Raw genomic sequence first — 18,224 nt, 5'->3', positions numbered from 1 at the left:
ATGAATTCAACTCAACAACTCAATGAGAGAAGCCGCCGATTAAGAAGAGAGCAAGAAAAGAAGTATCGAATGAGAAGCAGCCAATTGAGAGGAGAGGAATTCACGACCCATCAAACCTTTTTTTTTTTTTTTCCAAAAAGAAGGGGATCAGCAGTGGCTTTACCACGTCAGTCCACTGTCCACCTTTTCCAAAGCTAGAAAGACACAAAGACATTTCAGCCTCTCCCAGATCGTGTCTTATGGTATACGAGCCTGGAATTTGTCTGTAACCACTCAGCCGTCCCGTGATGGTTCACGACCTATCAAACACAATGCACAGACAAAATGTAGGGCTCACCTCAGTCCCGTGAGTGAAATAATGAGTTCGTATTGTCACAAAAATGTCACGAGACGAAATTAATTAGGTCGGAATTAATAAATTCATCAATACAAACTATGACTTGTGCCAACTTAAATTCCTTTTACCCGAAACACCTAATTATTTTGATCTGTTTAACTTTCAGTAGCAACTAGCAACGGTGATGCTCCACTCCAACTCTATTTAGAACAGTTTTTTTTTCTTTTTCTTTATGTATCAAGCACACTAGTTAGTACATTACATATCATAATATAAGTGGAGGGAGAGAATATATTTTTTCAATGTCCTTTGGTGTACTAGTTCGTGTTTCAAATACACTGAAAAACTTCTCTTGTTTTTGCTGATTCTGTTCTAATAAATTTGAATTTCCAGACGAAACAGAAGACAAAAACTAAACCAAAACAATCGTGGCTGTTGTATGTACTGTGTCAAATGCCCAGTTCAGAGCTTGCCCATCTCTATTAGAATCAAACTTCGAGTGTGACGATCTATTTTTATATCCTTTGCTTTCTTTTCTCTTTCACTAATTTTAAGTGACAAAATATAGATTCGACGGAAGAATTACTAACTTGAAAATTCTGAAAATTCACCAAACTTTCGTACTCTTAAAAATGTTCACTGAAAAATGCTACAGATTTTCTGTGACAAATAACTTAATTGTATGACCTGAATTCACAATTTGACATAAAAATATGTTCATTTTCGAGTTCAATATTAAAGAGGAGAGAGAATCCGACTCCCCCATTTCATCCTTTCAAAGTCCTTATTGCCTTTGTGTTTGTCTTCTATTTCCGTGGCGAGTGCTTTTGTAGCTTTCTGTTCTTTGGCTAAAGTCCTCAAATAGAATAGGCCCACTGACCTCATCGACAAATACAAATCAAATTTAAGGTTGCTTTTTTGCTGCATATGATGCCGGCCAGGTTTGGTCTCTGCTCTCTCTCCCTCCTCGCCACTTCCATTCTTTCCATGCAGTTGCATTATCTGACCAGAAAAAAAGTCGATGCATGTATGAAGGGAAGAAGGAAAACTCAATGTGCTTGAAGCAAATATTATGGGTGAAGGAACAGGAGAAAGAGATAGACTTTGAAGATCTTATTCCCTTCCCACTATTTTATTTAAGGCATCAAAGTAAGAGCCTGATTACATTTTTATGGATTAAATTGAGAAATTATAATAAATAAGGCCTAAAAGGAAGTGATTTGCAGTCCTCCACCTCCCAATGCATTAGTTTATTTGGGTTGAAAATAGAGACTGCAGGTTGATAATCAAAGACCTAATCATTTTAGAATAATAATCCCCATCATCTACAATCAGAGTGCCACCCAAAAGATCCCTTCACTTCTCTTTCTTTTCTTTGTTTTTTTTTTTAAAAAATCCTCTTTTATTTGCATGTAATCCAATATTCTGAAAGATAGGATATTAGATTTTCACTTATGAGTCTCGAGTTTGATTTGTTTTTTTTTTTAATAAAAGGGGGACAACTGGTGGCAAACCACATTTATTCACTCTTTCCAGGAGCCGGAAAGACTCACAGAAGCATTTCAGCCTCCCCCTAGCTCGTAGTTTTTAGTTTGAAGGAAGTCTCGCAATCCATCCTTTACCATTGAGGCACTAGCTCGTAGTTGAGTCTCGAGTTTGATAACTCTTCCCTCTGTTTAATAGGCTTATTAATTGAACTAGACTGATCTTGAAATAAGCTGATCATGTTTCATTTATGTTGTAATGAGTATTTTTCAAGTGCAAATTTCGAGCCAATAAATGGATGCTTTGCAAGTGAAAAGACTCTAAATATATATAACCCTTATTTTGGTTGATATAATAATTTTGTTGCACGGAATTTTTCCATGGATTAAATGATTTATTTTAATAAGGGCCCAAAACATCATGGGTTTGAATTGCAGTTATTAAAAATGGAATTGAGATTTGTTTAGTGTTAGGTTGAAGGTAAACAGATGTGTAAAAAACAAACTGTCTTAAATGCCTTTGAATTTAGTAACTTTTTAACCGGATAGGGTGGAGTGAGATCAAAATAGTTGAAAATGTTAGTTTCATGAGGTAAAATGAAACAAAACTAATTTCAAGGAGTAAATTGAAACTAAATGGCAGTTTCAAAAACCTCTTTTTATTTCTCTTAAAATCTTTATTCTTTAAAAGGGTAATGTTTTTACCAACAAAATGATTCAACTTTTTACTGTGATAAATAAAAAGAACGTATAACTGTGATAAATAAGACCGTACACAATCTCCCATATTTATGTCTGTCATCCATTCAAACTCGTCTCACGGAAAAGCAAAGTACTACTGACATTTTACAGTCTCCATGCCACTCTCCTCCTATTAACATTTTTTTTTCTTTTTCACATCTTTCAAAACCTGAGGTAGATTCTCTTCTCTTCCACTTCTTGTGTCTTTCTATTTTATATGATCACGGTTAAGTCACGTTAATATTTTATAATTTTTTTATAAAAATAATAAAATAAAATAAAATAATAATATAAAAGGTTGACATGGTTTAACTGTAACCACATAAACAAACAAAAGGGTACATGAAGGTACGGGAAGTGGAAAGGCTGAGAACCTACCTCCTTCAAAACCCTCCTTTCTTTGTCATTGGCCTCGAATAATGAATCTACACTTTTTCAGATTACATTTTAGGCCTAATCGGATAAATGGTTCTCGTGGTCATAAGGTATTCGGATGATAGCCCCTGTGGTAAAAAAATTCGGATTTAAACCCCTGTGGTCTAAGTCTGTTAGGATTTAAACCCCTGTGGTCTAAGTTTGTTAGGATTTATGCCCTTCTGTTAAATAATGTTGACGTGGCTGCCACATATATGCCACGTGGCTGCCAAATGTCTGCCACGTGGCAAAAATAATAATTTTAACTCCCCCGCCGGAGCCCTCTCCCCGCGCGACCCTCCTCCCTCTCCTTTCTTCTTCTTCTTCTTCTTCTTCTTCTTCTTCTTCTTCTTCTTCTTCTTCTTCTTCTTCTTCTTCTTCTTCTCGCCGGAGCCCTCTCCCCACGCGACCCTCCTCCCTCTCCCTTTTCCTTCTTCTTCTTCTTCTTCTTGCAGATATGGGTTAAAAATTCAGGTTTTTTTTTAAAAAAAAAGTAAAAATTATTATTTTTGCCACGTGGCAGACATTTGGTAGCCACGTGGCATATATGTGGCAGCCACATCAGCATTATTTAACATAAGGGCATAAATCCTAACAGATTTAGGCCACAGGGGTTTAAATCCGAATTTTTTTACCACATGGGCTATCATCTGAATACCTTATGACCACGGGGACCATTTATCTGATTAGGCCTACATTTTATAATAATACGGTAATTATATGTAAGAAAGTTAAAATACAAATGCCGCTGTCCAAATATTTTATGCTAATAATTTGATAGCATATGAGAAAATTAAAATACATGAGATTACAAGAAAGGATAACTTTTATGACACGAATATTCTATTGTTATGACATCCAACGATGTAAACACATATTTAAAAATTTATTCACATAACATTATATTATTGAAATCGATCGCTACAGTACATATAGCACTAGCGGAGCCATGTTATGGGCTACCATGGGTTATAGCCCAGATAGCTTTTGGTGAAATATAAAATTTTACATATAATTTTTGTTGATTTTCAAATGTGACACACTATATATTTAGTCACTAATCCAAATTTTCTCAAATCATATAAAATTATATAATACAGTTTACTAATCCTCTTTTTTTCTTACATCATTTTTCTCATCACTTCTTGTACATATACAAGTTTGGATTTGTTTGAATTTTAACATATATTTGTTTAATAACGAAAATCCTTGACTTATCTTGGGAAAATTTTCTTAAACCAGCTAACACTCTGAAAAATACAATATCAAATTTCTTTGTTTATAAAAATTTAAATCTTCAACCTAACTCACCTTGAAAATTTCCTAACTCTGCGATTGGCCAGAGGCACATAGATAAAAGGCATGGGTACAAGGGACTGAAGCCTCTGACTAATCTGAATAATAAACCATCTTTATACATTGGGGTGACAGAAAATTTTAAAAGAGAAGCTCTCAATGAAGTTCTCCATGCTCGTCTTCCTGAGCTTGCTCTCTTTCCTCTTCCAGCATTCTCACTCCACCACAATACTAGTTGATGGAGTTTCAGAGTGGAAAAACCCAACTGTTCATGTGGGAGACTCCGTCAGTAAGTAGTTTGTATTTGTCAAAAACCAAACAAATTCAACTACTTTATTTTCTTTGTTTTTGATTCAATATTTTCTTGAACATTTTCAGTTTTCAAGCACAAGTATCAGTACAGCCTCTACATTTTCCAGAACCAAAGGGCTTTCGATCTCTGCAATTTCACTCAAGCCACCCTACTTACCAAACCTGACTCCACCTCCTTCACGGTATATATATATATATATCTCTCTCTCTCTAAACTGGCTTGAGAATTAGCTGAACAAAATCTGTGTTTAAACTTGGGTTTTCAATAAATTAGCTTCAAAACAAGTAAATTATCATTTGGGTAAGTCATGATTTTCTCAAAGATTTGAGCTTTCTGACTGAAATTCTTGTTTTTACATTGCAAAGTGGCACCCATCACGCACTGGTTTCTTCTACTTTGCCTTCAACAATGCCTCTCTGCTCAAAACATGCCAAAACACCCAAAAGCTGGCCATTACAGTCTCCTCCTCCGCACCGCCGCCGAAAAGTTCAAGTTCAAGTTCAAGTTCACCAATCTCTCCGGAGCTTCCTCCAACGGCGGCCCCAACTCCGAAACCTGGTGGTGGAGGAGCATCTTCTCCAGTATTCCCATGGCCATTCCATCCTCGCCAAGTGGCCTTATCTCCCAGTCCACAACCAAGCGTAAGTTCTTCAGTGACGGATAAAGGCGGCGGTGGAGGCGGAATCCCATTTATTAATAGTAATCCTGCTGTTCCTCTGCCTACTGGTGAAGTGGATTCTGCTACAATACACCCTGTACCAACCTCTGGCCACCAGAGACAGGTAATAATAATACCACTGCGTCTTCCACGTCTACTAATTGTCAGTTGATTTTAAGTTGAATACTTAAGCGGTGTAACCTTTGTCGCCGTTGACAAAATTAGTTTTCGGTTACATGTCAAAGAGTCAAATTTCTACTATGTATCAGTAGGTTTGTAGTTTTTGACTTCATGGACTGAACCATTAACTTGTGCTCATTTCTTCATTTTTCTTTAAAAATTAAAAGAAGTTTAGCACATAAGATAATGGTTACCACCAGGGAAGTACGCCTAAATGTCGAGGGATTCTCTGATGCAATGCAACTAATATTTCATCTTAGTGGGGTTATTGTTTAATAAACGATTCTTAATTGTTCCAAAAGTGAACAATTTGTTTAATAAACTATTGATATATGGTAAATTGGTGACTTAAGAAAATCTCTCTTCCCAGACATATTATTATATACATGAAATTGTATGTGTATGTAGCTTTTGTATGATGAAAATGTTGTGTGAATGCAATTTTCTTTACATTTTTTACTTTAAATTTTGATGGGAGGTTGATTGGGTTTCTTTTGGATTGCGGGTTGCAGGTGTTGGTGGGGTTATTTTCTGCTCAAATGGAATTGGCTCTATTTTATGTGGTTTTCCTGATGATGTAAAGAGAGAGAGAGAGAGATGGTATGTACTTTGTAAAATAGTCAATTGAATTCTGAGGTAGCTAGTTTAATCTTTGATTAGAGTATTGTAATGATGGTTTGATGAGTCTAAAGCACCTGCTTTTTTAAGAGTGATGATTATACACCTTGTAATGATTGGAATTTTTTATCAATCTGTCGAAAACACGGTCCGGTACATTAAGTGTCGTAATACAAAAGGTTGGAAAGTTTTTGTTTAAGTATCCAACTATTTTTATTATAACACAGTGTATCAAACCGTTTTTTCGGACCACTGAAAATCTATCGTAATGATGCTCTTAGATTAGAGTCCCTACTTTGGAATTCATTACCACTTTTGCTGCTTTAGTTCTTGGCATGCAATCAATCGCTAATTTCTCTCTTTTTTTATCCCCATTTTTTATCATGCTCCTTTCTCCACTTTTATTTTTGGAGGAATTTTATTTTAAATTTCAAAAGTCACAAGAGCAATGACCAGTTTGAGCAAAGTTATCCCAGATCAATTGAGGACTTTGGATCCCTCACAAACACAAAGGCACAACTGATTAAATTAATCATGTTTTACACCATTTGAATAACTCTCTCATGACCTGTGATCCATTTTCCAAATAAATTTCAAGTTTACAATCTGAACCACCCTATGTGGATATGTGGCTGGATGAGTGGAGCTGGTGGGCATAGATAGTATCTGCATACTACTACAGAACATGAAAAAAAAGAGTCATTTTTCTTAGCAAACAAATTGCAATATGAAGAATGTCGATAAATTTTCCATTCACTTGATCTGACAGTCGGAAATTAAAAAAGGTGTGTGGGAGGTAAAAATTGGTGTGTAGATAGCACACCCCCTTTCTTTTTTATCAAAAACAGAGGGAGTTAGGGTTCAAACTTGAAATCTTTTCCAACTCAAGTATTGTCTGTTAGTAAATAATACGTTAGTTGGCCAAAACGGTGTTCACTTTCATTTGTTTGACTCCATCCATGTAGTTTAACGGAACTCTACGACCGACCTTGCCACCCATCTTACGACCAAAGAAAAAAAATATTCAAGCCAGGCCTGCCCCCTATATTCAGGCTCCCACCCACCCCTACTAGTTTCACTCACCCTTCTTTATTTTTACTCAATGGAGAAATTTTTCAAAATTTTCGGTATTTAAATAGGTACTTCACGTGTCATAATATAAATTGAGGGACACTAAAAGATATATCTTTTCCTCTGCTTGTATTAGGACATGTGGAGTATCGCTTAAGTTTCCAACACTTGAAAAAATCTCTCCACTCACTCGATGAGTCTTGACCGAACAACCACGTGTTGTGAGCGTGCGGGGCGAAAGACTCCTCTTGTGAGTAGTTTAAAATTAAATATCATCTTGTCAACAATTAATTAAATTTGATATTTATCAAGCTTCAAGAATAACCCCAAATTTGATTAAGGCCCAAGGGCTATCTTGGCAGTTGCATGTTTTGGCATAAAAAGCAACCGTTGGCTTCCCGCCGAGGCAAACAACAATAAAACGGAAAGCAAGGGATTTAAACTGTCGCAGCCGCCCTTAACAACAAGCAATGAATATGTGCTTGCTTTGTTCATCTGCTCACCCTAACAAACCATTTTTATTATGTTTTATTTGCTCTATTAACATGCCCCTCATCCATTCAATAGCCACATTCTCCTACCCCTTTTTATTAACTAAGATTTGAGAGTTTCCGAAATTGATTTCTAACGCGAAAAACCGCCAATGGATCTAGAATTAGGACTCAAGATCACCCATACCGTAGAAGATCATGTCTCCTCTGCCAACTTTCAGATTGCCAAGGACAGATCCGGTCCTCTTTTCGTGTCTAAGGAAACCGAAAGCATGTTCATCCTCACCGGCCATCTTAAAGGTCGGTACCTTTTCATTTATCTTATTAATCTGTGCTCGCGTAGTATTTGCGTGTGTGTTTTTGTTTACGAAACTAATTTTTGGATAAATGCAGGTTATAGAAGAGAGCGTGTGTATATTGACATAAATGAAGATGGGACGCAGATTGGCATCAGTGGGGAGAAGCCAGTTCAAGAGAAGGTGATGTCAGGATGGATAATGTACAAGAAAGAGGTGGAGATAAGGGGTTTCAGAAAAGTCTTTCGAATTCCGGATGGAGTGGTTTTGGATCGAATCAAGGCCAAGTTTAATGTACACGAATCAAGTCTCACGATCGTCATGCCAAAATCAGTGAAAGGAATTCGCGGGGTTGGGATCGAGGAAGTGAAGGAAGATGAAGCGGATACAGGGAAACAGCAGCTAAAACAGCCTTCCGCAGCTGAAGAAGTCCCTGTAAAATATGGTTTTAGGGGAAAAATTGAGGGGGAAATTGGTGAGACCGAGAAAACGAAAGTAGAAGAAAATCGTCGAACTGATGCGAAAGGGGTTGATGAAGATGGCTCCAAGAAAGAAGTTGTAGCTGATGGAGTCATCGGAAAGGACACGAGAGGAAGCACAGTTAAGGAAGAAGCTAAAGATTCAAAGGCTCAAAGTATGCAACACAGAACAAAATCTGTTTCCGAAAACAATGAAGAGTCAAAAGTTGCAAAGGTAGAAGAAGCTGATGTAATTCTGAAAGAGAAAGTTGGAAGAAAGGAATTCGAAACAGATCAAACTGTAGCGAATAGAGTTACGAAGAGAGAAAATGCTGAAGTAACACGTGAAGTTAACAAGCCTTCACAAGAAAATCAGGTAACTGCTATGCATGACACAGCAAAAGAAAACTCTTCTGAGCTCCAAAAATTGGAAGCGCCTAAGGCAGGGATTGAGGAACACGTTCGAAGCAGACAAGAGAGCAGCGAATCATCAAAACAAACAGAAGATACAACAGCTACACAACAAGAAGCGCAAGTTCAACGCGAAAAGAATGCGGATGGAATTCGTAGAGAAGGGGATGCAGTTCAGCTACCAAAGCACGAATCCATCAAAGAAGGTCAGGGAAGCGGAGTTCAAGAAATAGCGAAGAACGAAGAACACATCAAAGAGAAGGATGAGGATGAATCTTCCGAAATGGAGGAACAAAGTGATGTGGATGATAAGAAATCAAGTGATGATCAAGAGAAGAAGGATGGTATGGAAAAGTCCAATCTGCTGTGCTCTCCTTTTATAATCGCAGGTTCAGCACTTATTGTGTCCCTGGTGATGCTAGCAATCAACAGGATTAGAACTAGAAAAAGATAGCTTCTAATCTGTGTGTCTCCATGTCCAATGATATTCTAAGCACATATTTCTTTCCATCAGATAATATCGTTTGTTAAAAAAAAAAAATCTTTGAAAGTTGAAAGTTATATGGTTTAGTAGTGTTATTTTTTTCCCCACTTATAAATGAAAAATTAAAAGATCAACTTCTATGAAGGACGATTTGAATATTAAAATGGTATGACATTATATACCGCAATCGTAATTAAATAAACACATTAATAAATTCGTATTAAATTTGTTATTCACAAAAATCTAATCATGACATCTCATACAGAAATTTCATGAAAGCTTTTACAATTCCACAAAGTGATGATTGAATAAACCCCACCTATGTTATGTTATTACATTTTTGTCCAAAACGATCGGTGGGTTTGAGTTTTAAAATTTGAGTCTACGTATTAGAAGAGAAAACAATATGTGCATTATACTTTATACATATTCGGAATCAAAACTGCAATGTGATTTTTCTTAGTTGAATAACATTTTATCCCGTTTAAAGTGAGAACTTGTATATAAGTTTCAAGTCTTTGATGCATGAGACAGATTCAAACTCAGACTCAAATATAAGATAAGTAATACTATCCACACACCTTTATTTACATTCCACACACTTCTCAATTTGCAACCATCGAATTGCATGAATTGAAGATATCAAAGGATAAAAACTTATAGGGAGTGTGTGAAAAGTAAAAAGAAGTATACAGATACCGCTATCTTATAAGATTTAAGTCCAGATTAAATTTTTAGTACATTGAAGATGTCCTTAGTTGTTAGTGGCAACCAATTAAAGGCACAAGAGCTGGCTATTGGCATTTATGGCTCAACAGCTAACAAGGAACCCAAGAAGGGATGCATGTCCAAAACACCATAAATTCATAAACCCACCTTCCAAATACATGCCATATGAACTCCATCAAATCAATACAAAAGACAAAAACTAGCTTTTAGCGTTTAAACCCTACATTTAGCAACAGCTCACAGATGGCTACCCTTTTTACAAATTCGGAATTTGGAAAATTAGGGTCAACTCCTCTCCTCTGGCAGCCTCTCATTTCGACGAGGTAGGTATGCACTCTGCCGTCGCCTGATGTTTACAGGCTACCAACTGCATTATCATTCCTCCCCCTTCGACTTCAGGATAAGACGGTGACGGATTGCCCGAAAATCTATTTTTATCTAAATAATAGCTAGAGGAAATCTTCACAAGACCGATTTTAATCGGCTTAATTCGATGCACACGATTAGTTATGCGTATCTCGTGCAAAGTCAAATTATGTTCAGTCGCCCACTCACGCGTGAGCGAATCCTGACCGTTGATGCATTAATGGTTAGGAAATGCTCCCACGTGTACAGGCGATTGATAACAACATGCAGTGCCGGTTATGAGTAGTACCTGCTATCCTTGCGAACTGCTACAGGATGGGACTGCTTCAATGTATTAAAGCTGGCATTTCGCTAGACTGCTCTCAGTGATTACATCCGTAGGTGGCGATCAAGTAGAACCCTGTACACCAAGTAGCATCGGTAGGAAACCTAGTATTTTCGTGGTATACCAAAAGGAGGCAAGGTTCATAGAGCAGACGACTCAGAGAATTCGGTTAAGTATAACATATATATGCTCAGGACTGTAGTAGCAACGGGATTTTGCTGGTGAAACAAGAAGCATCTTCAGTAACTTTGGAAGGGAAACCATGACGCCAAAAGCGATGGAATTGTCTTGGCAAGAATTGGAACTCAGCCAAGGGAATGAATAAATCAAACCCTACAAAGTCAACCAAACGAAATTCACAGAACGGATGAAATTCACGGACGTCTTCACATGACCGAATAATAGTCAAATTCCTGCAAGAAAAAGTGGGAAGATATGCATGAATAACACCAATCAATCAATCTCAGCTTCACCAAAATAGTCAGCAATACAATAAGCCTAACCTAACTGCATATGGAAGTCAGCAGAAACGACAGCAATCGTTATCATATGGGGAAAGTTGGAGCTTCGATCTGTGCTTAAAGCTGCACATTCAAATAATGCAAGCAGAAAATTCCAACGACAACCGAACAGCCGATTTGTTTTATTTGTTCTGTCTATTCTCTTAAGCATTGACCAATCAAAATATAACTACCTAATTATAATCCAATTTTGAAGAAAAAGAAAGGGTTGTAATCCTTATACACAAGTGCTGCAAAGAGACTAAATTCGGAATCTTTGATGATTTGGTTTCTCCGCATTGCATAATTTGCTTGATAAAAGAGCGAGCGAGCGAGCGAGTCATTTTCCGACACTGTAGTGGAGAACGTGGACAATAAGACACAGACACTCAACCCAAAAGAGGAGAAACAAATGATTTCGCTTGCTTACTCTAAAAGTCAAGTTCATTACAAGCAGTTCCTATGTTGGAATTCCCCTCCCCGTAGTTCGAGATCAGATTAGAATACTGCTCAAATCGATGAGCTGAGAAATTCATCCTACAAACCCTCCAATATCTCTCTCTCACGAACACACACACACACAAACAAATTCAAATTCCCAATTCGCATCTCACGATCACCAAGTAGCAGAGAAGAAAAGAAAAATTGATGTAACAATTGAACCAAAAATGAGAAAGAGCAGCAGCCAGAAGCATGCTGAGGAATTCCATTACACAAAGGCAAATTAAATCAGCAACAACACAAACTAAAGGGGAAGAAGTAGAAGAAAAAAAAGGACCTCCACGGAAGCCGGTCCATTTGCATAATCCTAATTTCTATACACAATATATATGGTGATTTGCTGATCCATTGAGTGATGACTAAATACAATGAAAAAAAAAGTCATATCTCCTCCTTACCCAATTTTTATTGGCGCCAAAATCTTCTTCTTCAATTGGCAATTGATTTCGATGATCATTCGGGGTTATTCATTCTTCCGAACGAGTCCAACCCCTCCGTTCGGCTTTTTACAATTCCATGGAACACCTCCCTGACCTGCCGTTCCAGAGGATCTAATCCCTCCTTAATCCCCTGGCAGAGGCTCGACAGTTCCTGCACTCTCTGCCTCACCTCCCTCTCCTTCTCCTCCGCAAGCGGGAAGTGCGCGGAGTCAGCCAGATCGCCAATCACCCGAGAGCACCATTCGATCTGATGAATCTCCTTCAACAATGCGCAGGCATTCCTCCTGTCTCGCCGCTTCGACTCGTCCATAATCCGCTCGTGCAGAGACAGCATTGGCCCCGCCCATGCGAAGCTCCTCGGCACGTTGAAATGCACCTGCAATCCCCTGTCCTGGCAGGGTATCGCCGCCACCAGAGCCCACATTACGAACAGCAAAACCGAATTGATTGTGAAAACCGCCGGGGCCAGCCCACTGGAGGCCAAAATTTCATTGGGCCTCGGGGCGTATAGATTGTTCCCGATTGCTTGGAGCTGCCTCGCGGCCGACCACGACCTCGAGACGCTCCAGGACAGAGATCGGAAGTGGCCGAGCGACCGGTGCTGCTGGTGCTGATGATCCTTTGTGTTGTTGTTTCGGCCGAAGGAGCGGTTCCGGTGGGCTACGGTGGTGTTGGAGGAGTCCTTGTCGTCGAGCATTGCGATGGCTAGGTCGACGAGGGCCTTCTTCGCCCGGCGAAATTGGCCCTCGCCGAGCGTCCTGTCCCGGTCTAGCGCGACGAGGACGATGTCGAGCAGCTTGAGCCACTGGCGCATCTGCTCCATTCCGTCGCGGATGGCGTTGCAGACGTCGAGGGCCTTGACGTGGCGCTCGAAATAGTCGGAGATGTAGCGGTCGACGGTGGGTTTGGAGATGTGGGTTTTGGTAGACGAGAGGATGAGGAGGGTTTTGAACTCCTGGTGTATGCGGATGAAGGATTCGAGGAGGTCTCGGAGCCATGGGAGGGAGAGGACGTCGTGGGAGGAGGAGGAGAGGTTGTGGAAGCAATCGGCGACGTGGGTTTGGAAGGAATCGAGGTCCAATCCGCCACTACCGCTGCCACCTGAAAGGCCGTGACTTTCCATTGAATTCAACTGATCGCGTCTGAGGCTGAAGATTGACCTTCCGACTTGATTGGAACCAGCTGACGAGTATTCCGTCGCTGGCATTTCTCTCACAGTCCAATCCAATCCAACCCAACCCAACCCAATCCAACCCAATCCAATCCAATCCAAATTCAATTCAAATTCGATAGGATTATAAACATGTAGAGAGAGAAAGAGGAGTGTGTTGGGATGAGAGAGAGAGGAGAGAGTCTGCGTTTTATGGAGGGGAAGGGATGGGGGTTCGGGATAGAAATGAGATTAAGAGTTTAACCATAATTAGTGAAACTTAATTACTTTACTGTGCGCTAATTAACTTTTCTTGTTTGCTAACGGGGAACGCGAAGAGTACACGGGGCGGACACGGTGGATGTAAATATTTGGAGCTCCACACACTCCTTAATCTTGCTTTTCTAACTTTTTCCTTAATTTAAGATTTAACCGCGGATATACGAGAGAACGAGCTGCATCTGGGCCGTTGATTTTTCTGTGTTTACTTTTGGATCGCCGAGGGTGGGGGCGTGGTGCCAAGTGGGGGACGAGGACGGAGTCGTTGCGCTGAGTGGGTGTACACGTGGACGGTAGAGCTGGGTCTTTGTAGGCGCGTAAATTGGAGAGGAGAGGAGAGGAGAGGAGAGCAGAGGGAGGGGGACGGATGGATATGATTGACTGACTGGGTCCTTCTAGAAAGTGGGTGAGACGGAGAGGGCGGGACCGAGGGTTATGTGGGGCCCAGGGAGGAGACGATGGATGACGTATGTCATTTTTTTTATTTTGACGGAGTTGCCCCTGGTTCGTAGAAGAAAACGTCAAATTCCTGTCTGCATGCTACATTTTTATTTGTCATTTTTCATTAAAATTAAATTTTTTCAAGATTTTTTTGTTAGCTTTCCTTTTAAATTATCCAACCAAAATAAAACACAAAGTTTGGATTTTTCCATTTTTTGTCCGCCAGCACGAGATTGAGTTTGGGATTGGGATACACATGCTTGGTTCTTGGAGATATAAAGTAGCTGTGCATAATAATTTTATAGAAATGTTATTAACAATCATATGACTTCAAACCTATACCCACGGTAGAAAGATCTTGTCGGAGCTTTCAACCCTACTCAAGTAAATTAAAACGAAAGCTAAGTAAATGATAGATTACATCGGGCAATTCTTAAAATAAATATATCATAACATGATCTTAATGTGAAAACCTTCACCTTGCTTGGAATGCATGACCCCCTTATACATTTACATCATTGTATTTTAATGCCTTCCAGTGTGATTTTCCAACTCCTTTGCTACATGATAAGCACTACCAACAGGAAAAATCACCTTGTACTAAAAAAGAACCCAAAGAAGGTAAGAACTTTTGTAGAAAAAAAAACATTTTTAGGCTATTTTTGGAAAGTAACTTCCCATGCAATGCTCCATTTTCAGTATATTATTTCTCCAAGAATCCGTTTTGAATATTTAATTTTTTAGACTTTTGCCGAAATTTCAGCGTGGTTAAATAAATTATTCCTCCTTACATCATGACGTCATAGCATCATTTTATTGTACGAACTTTATAATTTGAACTGTTCATTTCTCTTTATTGAATCTATAGATCATCTCATAAATATTTATTGATGTGAAAACCGTTTGATCATTTATGTAAATTAAACAAGTTGATGGTTGATCATTGGGATATTACTTGTTAGTACCATAAATCATCAATTTGTTAGACACATATAGATCGGTTGATCATAAAGATATTACTTATAAACTTACTTATAAACATAAGTGTCTATTTGTTTGACACGTATGAATTGGTTGATCAAAAACATATTACTTATAAACATAATTGTCTATGTGTTTGATAGGGTAAGAATTGGTTGATCATAAAGATATTACTTATTACAATAATTGTCAATTTGTTTGATACATATGAATAACTAAACAACATTCCAATTGAATCAAAACCTCTAGAGAACCTTTGAATGATGATTAAGAGAATAAAAAGTTTACATTAATAACAAAGAATGCACCTCTAAACAAACCTTGCTGGAATTTCAGTGCGGTACAAGGAAAAAAGCGAGCATACTTTATATTAAGGATACTATTTTGTTATTTACATGTAAAGAATTATTTCTCCTTACATGACGTCATAACATCATTTCATTGTACGAATTTTATAATTTGAATTGTCCAATTTTTTTATTGGTATCTAAAGATCATCTCTAGAATATTTATTTTGATATGAAAACCGTTTAATCATTTATATGAATTAAACAAGTTGATAGTTGATCATTGGGATATTACTTGTTAGTTCCATAACTGTCGATTTGTTAGACACATATAGATCGGTTGATCATAAATATATTACTTATAAACATAATCGTCTACTTTGTTTAACACTTATGAATTGGTTGTTCATAAAGATACTACTTATTACAATAATTGTCAATTTGTTTGATACATAAGAATAACTAATCAACCTTCCAATTGAACTAAAACTTCTAGAGACGACCTTTAAATGATGATTAAGAGAATAAACACTTTAGATTAATAACAAAGAGTGCACCTCTAAACAAACCTTTGTTGGAAAAAGTAGGGTCTACTTGCTATATTAAATCACATATAAAATCAATAAAAAATTCATGCAATTATATATCACAATAATGCATGCCCATGAGTAACCAATGTTAAATGAACATGACATAATGAATTAGAAAAACCTAGAAAATACGGTCAAGGCAAGTGTTGGACACTTTGTCCTTAAGACAAGTTTATGCCCCACTACGGTGCTTATGGTTAATCGGCGCATGTCTCCCAAGATACAACGACCACGTCCTTGTAATAGTAGCACTCCAAATCACAAGGCTTCATAAACCACGATTGTGTTGAAAACTCTCTCATATGGACTCAATGAGACTCTAATATTTAGTGCACTCTATGTATGATTATATAAACGAATGAAAAGTCCTCATAGTGATTATAGGGGCTTCCCTATTTATAAAATGTGAGATACATTTTTGGAAAGCACGTGATTATTCATGAAGAGTCAAAAGTTGCAACACTTCATTTAAGTAGACATATCTTTATAACAAAAGGCTCCACTTCTAATTTTCATTCAATTAATAAATTTAATATAATAATAATATTATTAAATTTTCCAACAACTTTGCCGAATTTCAACACGGTACAAGAAGTAAAGTGCATCTGAAATTTGAGCATGCTTTTTATTAAGGATACTATTTGGTTTTTTACATGTAAAGAATGATTTCTCCTTACATGACGTCATAACATCATTTCATTGTGCGAACTTTATAATTTGAAATGTTCATTTCTCTGTATTGTTACCTAAAGATCATCTCTAGAATATTTATTTCAATATGAAAAACTGTTTAATCATTTATATGAATTAAACAAGTAGATGCTTGATCATTAGGATATTACTTGTTAGTACTATAACTGTCGATTTGTTAGACACATATAGATTAATTGATCATAAAGATATTACTAATAAACATAATTGTCTATTTGTTTGACACGTATGAATTGGTTGATAAAAAACATATTACTTATAAACATAATCGTCTATTTGTTTGACACGTATGAATTGGTTGATAAAAAAACATATTACTTATAAACATAATCGCCTATTTGTTTGACAGTGTATGAATTGGTTGATCATAAAGATATTACTTATTACAATAATTGTCACTTTATACGATACATATAAGATCTAAACAGTCTTCCAATTGAATCAAAACTTCTAGAGTGACCTTTAAATAATTTCCTACTGTTTAGGCCCAAAATAGCAGTTTGGGCCGAGGGAGGTATTACTTTCGGCCCGGGAAGACTACGGCGAGAAAGTCATGGGGGCTTCAGCTCATGGGCTTCTAGGCCTAGATCGGTTAAATCAGAGTGCAAGTCGAGTCCTAATACAATAGGGACCCTCGACGAGATCAGTAAAACTAGAAGGCGAATCCGGCTCAGTTAAGGACTAGATTCGTAGTCCTAGCAGAGGTAGGACTGATTGAGGTAACGTTAATCCGGAGAAGGAAACCTAGTTCGAATAGGATTAGAACTCGGGCTCGGTGTTCTGCTTCTATAAATACAAGACATTCAGCAATGGAAAAGCCCCACAAAAATCAATACAAAATTGCCCTGCGCAAACTCTCACAACTTGAGATCTTTTTCTTTTCCTTTTTCGCTGACACATCTTCCGTTGGCATCAACAGCACTGTGGAAGCAACCGGTGATATCTTAAGTCGGCATAGATAGCTCTGTCACCGTAGAGTCGGTTGGTCTCGCAGTATCTTCCGTTGGCATCAACAGCACTGCGGCGAGAACGGTCGACTGCCTATCCAAGTCTCGGTCGAGAAGGGTTTTCGAATCCTTGTTGGTCGAGGTCATCTCATTAGCCTTCTCGGCGAGGTGGGGTGTTACAGTTATTACATTCGGCACATTGAAAGCCGAATTCGGTTCGTGAACTTCGCAAATTAGCAGCCTTGTCTTCAGGCTCGAGAGCCCAAGAGGCCGAGAATTGTTCCTTCCTCGGCCGCAATCGCAAGACACAGAAGTCAGCAGCGCGCTCAACGCAACATCAACAAATTTACTCCTCGGCCGAGCCTCGGCCGACGAGTTGGCACGCCCCGCAATCACCGAAGGACGTAGTTAGCTTAGAATATATTCGGCCTGCGCGCCACGTAGGTTTTGTAATTTCTAGGGTCAACATTTTGGCACGCCCGGTGGGACCCAGTGCTAAACTACGAAGTTCATGCCAATTGAAACACGATCGGTAAAAAAAAAAACAGCTATGGGAAAGTCGACAGCCGATTTACCAAGTCAGAGCATAGGACAGAGTGTGCCACAGGCGCAGAATCCCCTTAGCATTGGTACACCTGAGTCCACGAGCGCGACTCGCCGAGAGAGAGAACTTAATCTCGGCGGTCAACTCCGTGGTTTAGAGATCCCAAACAGAAACACATGCG

At 38.4% G+C, this 18,224-nt stretch overlaps 3 protein-coding genes across 3 annotated transcripts; 2 read left to right on the top strand and 1 right to left on the bottom strand.

Moving 5' to 3' along the window:
• The first annotated feature begins 4,285 nt into the window (after positions 1–4,285).
• LOC103402136 (early nodulin-like protein 18) lies at positions 4,286–6,130 on the top strand. The gene is made up of 4 exons (XM_008340875.4): positions 4,286–4,561; positions 4,651–4,766; positions 4,951–5,367; positions 5,936–6,130. The coding sequence occupies exons 1-4, from the start codon at positions 4,432–4,434 to the stop codon at positions 6,002–6,004; spliced, it is 732 nt and encodes a 243-aa protein (XP_008339097.1). The 5' UTR covers positions 4,286–4,431; the 3' UTR covers positions 6,005–6,130.
• Positions 6,131–7,634: 1,504 nt separating this feature from the next.
• LOC103402137 (uncharacterized) lies at positions 7,635–9,347 on the top strand. Its single transcript, XM_008340876.4, has 2 exons — positions 7,635–7,903; positions 7,997–9,347. Exons 1-2 carry the CDS (start codon positions 7,756–7,758, stop codon positions 9,220–9,222), a joined length of 1,374 nt encoding a protein of 457 aa, XP_008339098.1. The 5' UTR covers positions 7,635–7,755; the 3' UTR covers positions 9,223–9,347.
• A 2,494-nt stretch (positions 9,348–11,841) lies between these two features.
• LOC103402138 (protein BYPASS1-LIKE-like) lies at positions 11,842–13,498 on the bottom strand. The gene has a single exon (XM_008340877.4). The coding sequence runs from the start codon at positions 13,318–13,320 to the stop codon at positions 12,127–12,129; it is 1,194 nt and encodes a 397-aa protein (XP_008339099.1). The 5' UTR covers positions 13,321–13,498; the 3' UTR covers positions 11,842–12,126.
• Between the last annotated feature and the right edge of the window lie 4,726 nt (positions 13,499–18,224).

This window comes from Malus domestica, chromosome 05 (assembly GCF_042453785.1).
Source record: "Malus domestica chromosome 05, GDT2T_hap1".
Classification (NCBI taxonomy): Eukaryota; Viridiplantae; Streptophyta; class Magnoliopsida; order Rosales; family Rosaceae; genus Malus; species Malus domestica.
Note: the sequence above shows the minus strand (reverse complement) of the source record. Positions and strands in the feature narration are given on the sequence as shown.

Bases quoted from the DNA above. Each gene is read 5' to 3' on its own strand.
- LOC103402137 (XM_008340876.4), top strand. From the start codon at position 7,756: ATGGATCTAGAATTAGGACTCAAGATCACCCATACCGTAGAAGATCAT. The intron at 7,904-7,996 runs GTCGGTACCTTT...GGATAAATGCAG, and splicing joins CCTCACCGGCCATCTTAAAG to GTTATAGAAGAGAGCGTGTG.
- LOC103402138 (XM_008340877.4), bottom strand. From the start codon at position 13,320: ATGCCAGCGACGGAATACTCGTCAGCTGGTTCCAATCAAGTCGGAAGG.
- LOC103402136 (XM_008340875.4), top strand. From the start codon at position 4,432: ATGAAGTTCTCCATGCTCGTCTTCCTGAGCTTGCTCTCTTTCCTCTTC. The intron at 4,562-4,650 runs GTAAGTAGTTTG...GAACATTTTCAG, and splicing joins TCATGTGGGAGACTCCGTCA to TTTTCAAGCACAAGTATCAG. The intron at 5,368-5,935 runs GTAATAATAATA...TGCGGGTTGCAG, and splicing joins CCTCTGGCCACCAGAGACAG to GTGTTGGTGGGGTTATTTTC.